Source organism: Homalodisca vitripennis, chromosome 5 (assembly GCF_021130785.1).
Source record: "Homalodisca vitripennis isolate AUS2020 chromosome 5, UT_GWSS_2.1, whole genome shotgun sequence".
NCBI lineage: Eukaryota > Metazoa > Arthropoda > Insecta > Hemiptera > Cicadellidae > Homalodisca > Homalodisca vitripennis.
This window is the reverse complement of record NC_060211.1, coordinates 105,444,825-105,458,627: the sequence shown is the minus strand read 5'-3', so window position 1 is coordinate 105,458,627 and position 13,803 is coordinate 105,444,825. Positions and strand designations below refer to the sequence as shown.

Genomic DNA, 13,803 nt, shown 5'->3' with positions numbered 1-13,803 from the left:
TCATATTTGGTGATGACGCTATTGATTTTGTCCTCATCAGTCAACTTCAGGTGTAAAAGGTCAGAGGTTGTAGGAGTATGCATGTCTGGCAGAATTGGTTTTTCAACAAGGCTAACAGTCAACTTATTTAAGGTATTCCACCAATTTTTATGAATCTTTTATTTGTTTCTGTTGGATTGGTTTATTTTTTGTTAAAATGTTTTTTATTAATAAGGACAACAGGTTCTTCTTAAAATTGTTACTATTTGACTGTCTGTCCATCCATCTGTCTGTGCAATAGTTTTTTATACGAAGGTCGTAGGACTTCAAACTTGTTACTAGGTTCCTTTTAGTCTAAAGAAGAACTCTATGGTTATTGCGGTCAAGTGGTCAAAATTCCAACATTTTTACATTAGTCTCACAATTAATCTTGCTTCCAACAAGAAAAACACAAAATTAACAAATTATATACAAATTGATTATGTTACAAAAGGTATAACATAACGTTTTGAGGATTGGAACTTATCCTCTTTGTCAGGTTAGGGAGGTATTAATAAATACAAAAATAAAAAAAAAGAAGAAAAGAAGGGAAAGAAGAAGTTTTAACATGCCCAAAAACTGCTTGGAGTCCAATCCAGGTGTTGTAACTGCACAGGATGCAAGTCCCGAGCACAATTTACAAGTACGAGATTCACAATCACACTAACACAGGCTACAGTGGGATACTAAGAAGAATGTTGATGTCGGCTCTTTCATCGACACCGCATAGTGTCATCTGAAACAATGGAACCGGAAGGCGATGGTCAGGGGGGAAGGGGTAAAGGCAAACCGCTATATTTTGGTTCTAGACCTTAGTGACATGTTGTGTGTATAAACTTTGTTGGTTGAAGATTGTTTCAGACACAGGCTGTAATGTATGAGAAATGTCTCCACAAGAAAATACCTTCATAATCTGTAAATTATTTAGTTTTCTCTTGTGTATAACTTTACTACAGGCAAATTCAAGCCCTTGTTATAGTTCTAGAAATGTGTTATACATTTCTGCCAGGTTTTTATGCAATTTATATATTTTCACAATTTTTTTTCTCAGGTGTATCCTTTGAGATAAGCCGGACAGTTTATATTTATTATTCTGTACATAGTTCTGTTGTTATTTTACTGTATACAGTATACTGGCCAGTGGATTTGTCATACAAACTACCTCAGTGTACAGTTCCAACTGTCACTACAGTGACAATACGGTACAGTTATTTCCACAAGTATGATATACTCTTGTGCATCCAATGTAGACCATTTCTATTATTGAACATGAACAAGGGTTAGAAAGAAGCTCTCAATATGATCCTCTTTATCACTACCATATAAATTTCTCATTGGTTTAAGTATAAAAGTCATCTATATTATATACTAATTAACAAGCTGTGCTATATTTAAAATTCACAATTTTATCATTGTAACATAACACAACTAATGATTCTGATGCAAAGTTTACAGAAGTATGGGTTTAGTGTAACCTACAGATCTTATTCAATCTTTTACTGTTTTTTTAAACTCAGAAACAAAATATAGCTATTTCAGATTTTATATAATCTTGAATGTCACCTTCAAATGTTGTTACTGATGTTTCACTATTTTTGTTTTGTCTGTTGCAGATGATGATCATCATGGGTGTGATTGGTTTAGTAATACTAGCCATTATTGTAGGTAAGTTTAACTAATTGATCTCCAAATACTAGATCTGAGCATGATCGCACGACGCAGAGAATATTTTCAAGATGGAATTGCTAACAACGCTGGTCTTAAAAATTCACCACCTGTATTATTATAAAGCATTCATAGAACTAACTACTAACTCCTGCATATTTTGTTCATCTAGGTCATACAACGACAGTTTTTATTTAGTTTTTGTGTATTACCTATATATCTACGGACTCTTGGAGATAGTCTGCAGTTAAGATTACAGATTTCAAATAATGTTATTCTTTAAATGCCATATAATATGTAAATAAATATTAAACTGTTTGTTTGATATATCACAGTAATTATGTAAATTGTACTACCACATTGTACTTGTTTTACTTAAAAGTGTAGAAAGTATATTGTACATACAACTGTTAAATTTCTTTGAAAAAAGTGTTTACACTTGTCTTATACTATAGTAAAAAATAGACTATTGACTACCTTAACTACTATATTAAATATAAAAGTAGATTTCTGGGTGTTGCTGTCGGTGTTGCTAATGCATAGTTCTATTTACCTGTACTGTTAATCCATCATGGAATAAAACGTAACAACTGAGCATAACGAACATTGAGAGTAAATGATAGGTTCTTTTGTCTGAGCTAACTATTCGTAACTCGTTATCGTAGCACTTGTCAGCTTTGATACAAGTAACACAGTATTTCACTTTAGTCTTGTAACACTGACATTCTTGCATGTATAAACCATACTATAGTGAAACAAACATTTATTTTGCTTGAGTACAGTTTCTTGTTTTATGTTTTGCTATATTCACTGGATAGTACTCCATGAGGCTAATGCTTTTAAAGAGTAGAGTTTGTACAGGAATTTTATTTATTAGCTGAGTTAACATTATAACAATATCTTTGTAAAATAAGAAATTTTAACTGTGGATAATTGAAATGGCTGTAATCACTTGAAATACTACCATCAATATTAATTTGTTATGATTAATTTTGTTTAATGAAATAGGTCATGAAATTGATGGATACAAAATAAACACTTGCATAGTATATTTAATTAATTATTTTTCTCATTCTCCTCATCTTGGCAAGATAAAATTGTACTCCATTTTATTGGTTGTTTTTAATATTGTTTTTTCATAGTTTAGCAATTACTGTAAAGGCTTTGCTCTTTTAAAATTTATTACAACATAATTTCAAAGACAATTTTGATGAAGTTTAAATATTGGCAACTTATTTCAAACAAAATATAAATAATTTTGAATTAAGGAACAAGTAAATAATTAGGATAAGTATTACAGCTTTGTTGATTAAAAATGAGTGTTATGCTAACGAAAAGATGCAATTTCTCTTTAATACACAAAGGAAAAGTGGATGTTTTGTGTTTTGGAGACATATGTAACAAAAATGTAGAGCTGAATGTTGTTCAATTATATAGTCCAGTTGCTAGTGGTTTTACCACAGAAATTTAAAATCATTCAATTTGTAATGAAATAATAACACCAAAGGCATAATCAAATTTTGATAGCAAAAATACTAACATGATGTGGATTCTGCCAGTATATGACAATATGTCCAGATAAGGAAGTGTATAATATCTCTAACTGTACCTTTGCCTCCATGTAAATAATTTAGTATGATATGAGAAGATAAGTACTAGAGCTTCGACAGATCAGCTTCAAATGTTATAACCTGATAGATTGTTTATGTAGTTGGTTAGTAGCAGTGCTCGCGCCATTAGTTTTAGCATTATCATTGTCATTTAAGTTTTGTTATTGATGAAATACATTTATTTTGAATATATTAATATTGATGTTTAAATTTAATATATTATATGGTTGAAAATATAATTATGTATGTATGCATATATATACATATATCATTATATTTATAAATATCAAGGAACTTAACTGTAAAATTTATGTAGGCCTACAAACATTACCTGTTTTAACCCGTAATGACATAATATGTTAGCTAACATGTATAAGTCTTAGAGGTGTTTTAATGAAATAAAACACATTTTGCGACAAAATTTATTTATTTTATAATTTTGTTCTGACAGTCCAATCTTTTTGTAGACAGTAGCTGTATGATTTGGTATGTACTGTACACAACTAAAATTACTCTATGACATCAGTAAGATCTCCTTATTATATTTGAATAAATAAAATACAAAATGGGGTATCAACCCCATGCCATTAAGGCACAAATGTTAGTTGGCTGCAAGAATACAGGATATTTTAAAATTGTGTGGTAATATGTTATTTAAAATTACTAATCAAAATATATTTTATTGGTTTAGAATATTGCAATTCTCTTTTGCTACCTAAGACAAAACTACAAGGACAGTCACATATGAATATATTTTATTTCCATGGCTGGTGTAAAGTACAAGTCTTGTAATGTGGACAAAGGAAGGTCACTGCTCTGACACTGTTGCCTGTGTGAGGCACAAGTTACATAATGGATTGTGCAATAATTGTGCATAATTTACTGTGCATTTTTATCTTACACATTTTTATCATCTTATAATTGTCATTTTGATTTGAAAGTGAAGTAATAAATCAATGTTTCATGAAGAATTGCATCCAAATTGATTCATTCATAACAACTTTAAAATACTTCAAATATACAAAACAGTCATTAGATGACAACAGTGAATATCACACCATTGGTTAAGTAAAAAAGGCGCTAGAGTCTTAAGTGCATGGCAATAGGCCACCTCTTAGAAAAAGAAGAAGAAGTGTTTTATTCCTTCAGAACACAGAATTACCTAAGCTCATCAATTGAAGACTCTAAAGAACCTCGCCAAATTCAGCTCCGAGTAGCGTTGACTATTTAATGATATACAACCATTGCAAAATTATGGATGCTGTGGAAATAAATAAATAAATGTAATATAAATGTAAATATATTATATAAATAAATGTGGATAGAATGCACAATTGATTCCCATTTTATAAGTAAGAGAATCACCAATATTTTCCAATTACGAAATTAACCAAAGACAAGTTATCTGTGAAGTTAGTACTTTAGCTAGTCCTGTAGCATTAAAAAAACCAAGGGTTTCCTTCTATCAATCTCTCTTTGCTTTTATTCTTCAAATCATCGCATTTGGTTCTGTTGAGTGTGACAATCTAGCGTTATTTTCACATCGTTTTGCTAGTGATAGCCAAACATACACTATATAGTATGTTGCTCAGGATGGTAGTACCAATATTCTGATATCATCCCCTCAATGTTTCTCATTTTCAGAAATTCTCTTTTTTCTAATCGTATGGCAGACTTAAACAGCATGTGTTCAGGACACTTCTCCTCAGTGTTGTAGTTCTGTAATTCTGGCATCATTTCCATAATGTTTCCCATTTTTTTCTAGTCTCTCCCCAACTTGTTATCTGGCATAGTGTGTTCCTGATCTTTACAGTCAATCTAATTATATAATTATTTTTATTATGTTTGACATTTTGTTTTTTTTTTTTTTCAACTTGACATTGATGTCATGCCAATGTGACACAGATCATCCTCATTTTCTACTGGTGAATGAAACATATACACGGAGAAAGTATTATGACATGTCCTAAAATTAATATTAAATTAATACTGTTCCTCTTTGCAGCCATGAAACTAAAATAAATTTATAACTGACTAATTAATCCTTGGATGGAAATACTAAAATGTTGAACCATATTCTTGCCTTAGAAAACAATAATAATTTTTTGTAGCCTTTCCTGACTGATGAGATAGAACTTGCTGTGGGAGAAAAAGTTTTTGTCAAAATCAATTTTATATTCATAATTGATCCTTTTGCAAGCCTCTTAATAACAAAAGTACAATAGCATTGTTAGCTCTAAATGCATTGTTTCAAACAGTAAAACTTTTTGTATTAACCATTTTTTTTATTACAAAAATCTCATGTTGTTAATATTTTGACAACACTGTTTAAATTTTCCTAGCATTACTGAATTCAAATTGTTACTGAATTTAAAAAAGGGAGCCACCAGATAGATGAATGCAGACATATTACATATTATTTTATAAAATGTTTGTTATAGTTTAGATACCAAAAATTCACATAAACCATTAATAAATGTGTTGCGTAAAAAGTGTTATGGATTTAGATCAAAAGAATAATAACTGTTTTTATCAGTTTGAAAGATATGGATTGGGTTTGCAATTAAACATTTACTTGTACCTCAACATACAATGTTCCTCTTTTTTAACCATTCTCAAATATACATTTCAGATATTAGATAAAAATGTGTGTTCATCGTACAGGAATCATTTCTTACAAATCTCTTATTTGTAATGGATTACTTAATTTACAAGTACAATGTAAATGGTTTATTGTAGTTATTATACTATAATTATCATGTATAGGAAGGTGAAGCTAAATACAAAACAATGAGAACTGTATTGTTATTAATTTTGTTCAGAGAACTTAATGTATGTTTTCTAACAATGATACTCATGCTATTGTGTGTAGTAGGATGGATGAGTTTGTGGTCTTATGACATCGATTGCTGCCGTTTTTAGCACCACATCATCTATCACTTACACCATTGAGAATGTTTCTGCTTGTTGAATTTTTGCTGTTTACTATTACTGCGATCTCGTTCTGCTTTGGCTGAAATTAATAAAGCATGGGAATATATGCAAAACCCGCAATTAGAAACTGAACATTTTTACTATTACACAGTTGAGAGATTTTTTCATTGGTAAGCATTTTGTGAATAATATTTTTTGTATGATCAAACTTTGAGAAGCACATTTAATTATTATTTAAATTAGGGATGGGATCAATAAAATTATTCTTGCCAAGTTTGTAGTAATATCTTTATTTGAGTAGTAATATATTAATTCTGAATGAAATTTGATAAAGATCAATCAAATTAAAATTGTATACTAGAGACTGTTAGTGGTTTATATGCGTGGTTAAATGTGTATTTTAATACATATTTTTGTAACAACAGCAATAACAAAATCAATAACTATATCTTACAGTAACTAATGTAATAAAATTATTTCATAATGTATACATGATACGTTAGAATTCGTAAAAGGAACTTTTCAAATTAAGACAATATTATACATTTTAAAATGTTTATTCTAGCTTTGAAAATAGCTAAATTTTATTTTATTGATTCTGGACCACTATTTTGAAACTGGTACCAAGTCTTTATGCAGTTATTAGAATCCCATCACTAATTTAGATATTTAAAACGTTGGCATGTTTTAATGAAACTTTACTTTTTCACTTACACTTCATATTTACTCAAGAGGGTAACATTTTAACCACATTCAGGTTTGTAAAGTACCCTTATAAAAACTGAGCATATGTAACTATGCATAAAGAAATACTTTCACTTTTAGGTGTATGAAGAGGTTGAGTTTAAGGTAAATAATTGTAGAACTTTATAGATAATTAACAAGATTATAGATGCCAAACAAAGTAATTAAATATTAAATCTGTACAAATTTGGCATAAGGCTGAGACTTCAAATAAAATTACTCTATGTTGCTTCCAAACAAATATCTTGAAGCAAGAAGTCTAGAAGTCTGATCATCAACTTGGAAAATACATAGTTTTCTTCATTTAAAAATAAAATGTACGTCTTATATTCCAATATGTTTCCAGTTGAAATCAGTAAGTTGGTTGAGTACATACTAACTTTAAAGTGCATGTTTTGGTTTGGAAGAAGAAATTGACAAAATATATTGACTCAAATGGTTGCTTTGAACTTATAATGTTACATTATACCATGGAAAATATAATAGTATCAATCACTTTTTAAATTACTAACTCTGAAAATTAGTAAAATACTACCACATTGGTGAAAAACAGTTAAATAATTCTTTAGATCAAAAACTACACCAAGACAATCTAAACCCAGGTCTAGGAGGTTAATAACTGGGACTTGTCAACACTAGCAATGCTCAATGTTCCATGCATGGTAATTCCTCGATCTGATACTAGATCGTGCAGATGCAATGTTCTAGAGAGACTTCTGTACACTATCTTTTCTGTCAACTAGACCATGAGTACAATTTTAACCATCTGTTTTAGTGGGAAGGATACTCACCACCAATAGGAAACATATATAGCACAAACAATAATGAAGATGGAGAAAAAGGAAGGCGTAGAACATTTTCAACATTCAATTTTTTTAACACTACAGAAGTTTCAAAGAACCCTTTTCTATGAGGCGGAATGGGATTTTCCGAAGCCTATTAGCCTTGAGTTAACAATTAGAGAAGAAAAAAACCCTTTTATAAGGAAGTGAAAATTCTACCCAACTTTTATCTAAACTTGACCTTTAAATTTCTATGATATAAAAATTTTATTGTGAGAATGAACATTCTTTGTAATTCTTATTACACAAAGTCTTTGGACAGTTCTCCGTTAAAAACGCCAATGACTTTGACACAAAAACATCTCACAGAAGGAAATATGTAAGTTTACCAGCTCACAGGGAGAAAGGAAACACGTGCTTTAATGGGATCATATGCAAATACCAGCTCTGACTCCATTTACAGTACTTAACTTAATATAGTTATCTGAAACCCCTACTTTGACTCAGAAATAGAAGAGAAAATCACAATAAACTAACTTCAAAGTTAGAGTCTCTATGCATAGCCCTCAAAACACCATTTATAAATATAGAAAAAATCAATAACAACAAATGGGCCTCTCTAACATCAAGTAGCACATGATAAATTTGTCACCTGCCATTTCAATCACCTTGGATATCCTCTCATTTACATCTTCTACTTCCAAAATATACTTGGCTAAACTAATTCAATACCTTAGCAATGTCAACATGTGTAGATCTTAACAATTTACAATGAAATAACATAAAGCTGATAAAATTTAAAGTTTTCTACAGGTCAGATTTTAGAGAAAATATGTTCTAATCACTGTTGAAATAATGTTAGTGAAAATTTGCATTTCCCTTAACCTCAAATATAACAACTCTATATAGTCTAAGAAACAACATACTACATTTAAAAACACCAGTAATGCTGTGAGGTTAGGGAAGATGGCTGATGAAAAGAACTTCAATACTTAATCACCGAAACATTTTCCTGCTTCTTATGAACTAGGAGAATATAATTTGGTTCAATTCAATTCATCAAGTAGTTTTCCTTTAATATGAGTTTATTCTATATCAATTTTAGATTCTTCATGTTCCAATCATCTCTCATACCATTCAAGGAATTTACAAGAAACATTGCTTTCTTTGCTGGTACACTCTATAGGCTAACTTATCAGGACAAATGATCTGAGTACAGTTACTTATCAAACCTACTGCACAGGAGAGACAGGCAGACCATGTAGAGCTACTGTTAAACAATCAACTAGTAGCAAATAGTTGGTGCTCTTCCTTATACTAGGCAATCCAGCAAGGCAGAACAGGGAGGAATAGCAGTGAGTTACTGAGGGAGAGTATGGTTATAAGAAGATACTAAAAGCAATATATAACGAAGAGACAGTTTCAATTCCTTCAGTTACATACTGCATTTCTGCCTTGATGAGAATTTATACCAAAAATCCATTTGTGATGCTATGTTTAAATGTACATTCAGGAATTATCTGATTAAGGCTTTGTATAACAAATCTAACAGCTTCTTGGATAAAAATTATGAATCTTTCCCCTTGTCATAAAAAACTGACCATTCCAAACACTTTGACTACCAAGGGACACAGCTACTGATGTTGGTAGACATACCATATGAAGCTACTCTAAACTTTGGTAGTAAAGTATTAAAAATCTTCTTAACATACTACTCATGCGGAAGACTAAGTGCAGAGTCCTAGACTCCTTCTTCCTAAAAGGAAATGTACTTCTTGAGTGTGAAACATAGCTTTTACCTTAGCATAGATTTCCTATGATAGACACTCAGGCCGATCTTGGTTATGAAATGTCAAGGAGTTTTTCTATTCAATTCCATAAGTCACAATGCAAGTAATGATGAATGATGGGGTGATCAGTTCTTGAGAGGACACCTCCAGATTGGAATATACTTCAAACCACAAGGCAAACTATAAAAGAGAGAGTTTTAGAAGATGGCTTGGTAAGATAACACTTCTCACTAACTTCAACTATCTGTCTCAGACCTTGTTCGCTAACGTAAGATCTCTTTTAATGTAGTTGTTAGCACTCATTTGCATTTAGAAATATTTTGTTTAGGCAAGTGATGGCACAGCCCAGTTGGAGAAACAGAAATAACTCTTACCCATCACAAAACATTTGGTTTTGATAGGTATTTCTTCTTCAATATAGATTTATTTTGAAGACTTATAAAAACATTTGTGTAATTTAATGAATACATTAAAAATGAGTCTCTAATAATTAAAGTCCTATCATTTCATGAAATATTACTAAGTGAAAAACATTATATTAACTTGCATAAATTACCATCTCTGTTTTAATATTTTTTAAGTTGATCAAAATATTTCTTGTACTAAAACAACCATTAAGAGTGAAAAAGTTCACTTATAAAGCATTGTAAACATAAATAATCCAATAAGTGATGACACAATTTATAAATATTACTAATTAATCAAAACACATATAGTAAAACTTATTTGGGCCATAACTTTTAGAAATTTAATAGATAAACAAATTTCTAATAATTATTTGTTTGGAAATGAGGAACTACAAAATAATTCTTATTATTTTTAATATAAATTTTATTGGAAAATTACAATTACAAATTTTATTACAAAGTCACTTGTCAATATCATTCAGAGAAAATTAATGTAGTACAATTAATGTTTTAGTTTACTGAATTTTCAATACTTTGTTAATTGATGTTATTATCATGAAAATAGTAAAAGAAGAATGAACTAATCCTAACAATTGAATATATTCAACAAGACGAGTTGGGAATTGTGCATGTTCATTTCATGATTTTTACAATCTTTTTTCTTTTAAGTAATAGAAACAGATGCAACTTGATGAACTGGACTAGGTTTGGCAACTCCGTTACTTTTGTGAAGGTAAGCTTTTTATCTTGTAACATTTTTGTAGGTTAGAAAATTTAGAGCATGAAATCACATAAACAAAACTATACAGCATGCGTACTTTCTATATACAAAGTCGAATGGTTCCATCCACACAGTTAGATAATATAAAGTCTTTAATTACTAAGGGAATGAATGCTCTAAAACGAAGACTAACTTTAACACACGTTTTTGAATATTAATAATGCATACAAATTAATTTATGTGTAAAAAATTCTTTTTTAATTGGAGGTAAAATCAGTAAAACTGTCTTTTATATTATATTATGTATTATATGCTGCACATTGTTCTGGGATACCATAAATACAATTCCATAGCAAAGGAGTTACCATCTGTCTGTTTTGGTACTGCACCATTTAAAAATCTTTTTACAAGGTGAATAGGTAACTAGTACAGTTATACATTGCATAAACTCATAATATTATTACTTATAACAATTATTTAATCACGTAAATTCATAGCTTTATTTTAAACTTTTCAATTAAGTTGCAGATATTTATTTCAGTTTAGATATTGTACCTGTTTCCATTACTACACTGTTAATAGGGGGTAGAAAGTTGATGCTGTTAAAGACTACGGATTATCAGCAACCAAGGATTTTAAGCTAATGCCATCAATTAATGGTTTCTGGCAATGGATGGATCAGGTGATTAGTTTAGTTATGAAAAATGTGGATTAGAAATTCTCTATATTTTGGTGACGTAACTGTTTGGATCGGACAAATGCCATCTGATGGCTCTTGCAACACATTTGCTACAAAGCTCGTGCATACTGTACTTACAGTACTTTAGCTGTAGAGTAGCTGGATCAGTAAATAGAGCTATTGTCACAAACATCACTCACGCCACCCAAACATGAAATATAACGGCTTTCAGTGTGTTGCTACACTTTTCTAGAGACTCTGTTGATTTAAATATGACGGTTTCAGCCAAGTTCATGCCAGACAAGCAGGAGCAGCCTCCAATGATGATGTACCCCCCCATGCAGCAGATGCCCCCTCAGATGCAGCAGCCTGCAGCCCCTGCTCCAGCCGCATCCAACCCAGCTCCCGCCGCAGCCTCTCACCACTAAACCCAAACATCAATGTCAAGATTATGAACAATCTTCAACACAAAATAAGAAGTTACTTTATTTTATATTTCTTTTTGTGTAATGATATAGTATTCAATTACGTATTCCAAATTGTAAAGACTCAATGCTTTAGTGAGAGAAAGAAGAGAGTTCGTAACGTGTATTGTTGTTAGATGATTTTGAAAATTAATATGACACGTGTTATGTAGAGTGGCAAGATTTGCAAAATACACTCTATCTGAATAGCATGTAGTTATTACAGTCATTTTTTTCAATATTTAAGTGTTGTTTTTCAGTACATTTTGAGAAATTCCTTAAATATATACGTACTGTAGTAACCTTGAGACAAAGCTTCAGCATTGTGTACCCTGAAAGTGATACAGTTAATAAATTCAGGAACACGATGCAAAAGAAAGTATTCCCTAATATCCGCAGAATTTGCTGATTTTGGATATTGCAAACAGTTAAATTTCCATGTATATTCTACTACAAATGTGAATAAAATATGTACCATTGAATTTGCAGTAATTCTCAATAATCAACACCTTCAGTGAAATTGCAATGAAATGTAGTACCTAATAATATATTTGTGTATTATATTTTATGTATAATTTATGATTACTATGTATATATTTGATGAGGCTTGGATGCACCCACTGGCCAATGACACCCACCAGTAGAATTATAGAGTCTCAGGTGATCAGAACAATCCTGAAGCTCCAAATGTGCAAGTTTTACAACAAAACCAGATCTTACATACAATTTTGTTAAGTGTGATAGAAAATAGTCACACAATTCTGTCATGATTGCAATATTTCTGGATAACTGCACTTTTGTAATAAAATGTTCCTCTTACACTCTTAGTTAACTCAACAAATTGTCACTGTACTGTATCTGATATTGTAGCTGATTTGAGTAGTAGCGAAAAAATAATTTTTAATTTTAATTACTTAGAACTTAATGAACTTGCTTCTGTAATGTATTTGATGAAGACAGTTAAACATGAGTAGGTTTTTTAATCTGCTTATTAAATTGGTCTTTAATATTAATTATTATAAACAATGTATGTTTCTTGAAAGTTATTTAATTTTATATAGTTTTAAAGGTTTTACAATATAACAGTAGTTATATGATTGATATTTTGATATAACTTGGTGATCGGTACTTTAGATGATTGACGCTACTAAAGTATAGATTTGTATGTTTAATTATATGTTTTTGTCTCAATATTACAAGAAAGGTTAGATGTAAAAAACATTTAAAATCAAACTTTAAAACTGGCATAGGCATAGTTACCCTGTGGAAGTAAATATTTATTTATTTCATTGTTTTTTGTGGTTCTTTATAAATGCCTTAACTGCTGATAAACAATTTCCTGTATATTGTTTGAAAAACATATTATCTGTCTAGAAGTGGTGTCATAGGCGCAAATAGAGTAAGAGAAACAGCCCCATAATTTTGGCTTTTTAAACTGTATTAGTCAAAGTTAATGCAAACCAGAGCTTGTTTCTAGAACCAGATTGTGTTGGCAAAACTAATGTAAATGTACAAGTATTTTGTGTAAATCAGAGAAATGTTATTTGCTTGAATGTATCAGTATCACTCATCTATAAAACATGGTGTTAGTGTATAATTTTATTAGATAAAAAAAACTAAATTTGTTGTTACTTGTTTAGATATCTATTAAACATGTATATTTTAATGTAAAAAATTAAATTATTTATGTAGCAACTCAGTATGATAAAGTTATATTTTATGTTTTCATTAAATTCAAATGTTCAATATGATGAGTTCTTAGTAATCATCCTTACAGTGGCAGTATTAGGTGCAGATCTAGACCTAACTACAAAGTATGTTGATGTGGTGTAATACAGATCTATTTGCAAACATGAAGTTAACTAATACAAATTTAAAATACTCCTTCCAGCTCATTCGGAAGAAAGGTAGATTTTACATGAGGCCGCCATCCCAAAATGTCAAACTGAATATACATGATTAGTTTAGATGTTTAATTTACATAATACT

The 13,803-nt window shown here is 30.3% G+C and overlaps 1 protein-coding gene across 2 annotated transcripts in view; it reads left to right on the top strand.

The window, feature by feature from the left end:
- The window catches only part of LOC124362644 (vesicle-associated membrane protein 2), a 45,162-nt gene extending 32,058 nt beyond the window's left edge, over positions 1-13,104 (top strand). For both annotated transcript variants that reach the window (XM_046817329.1, XM_046817330.1), the window contains 2 exons: positions 1,632-1,683; positions 11,636-13,104. In XM_046817329.1, coding sequence (XP_046673285.1) covers positions 1,632-1,683; positions 11,636-11,778 — 195 coding nt within the window. In that variant the 3' untranslated portion in view covers positions 11,779-13,104. The remainder of the gene's footprint in view (positions 1-1,631; positions 1,684-11,635) is intronic.
- Positions 13,105-13,803: the final 699 nt, after the last annotated feature.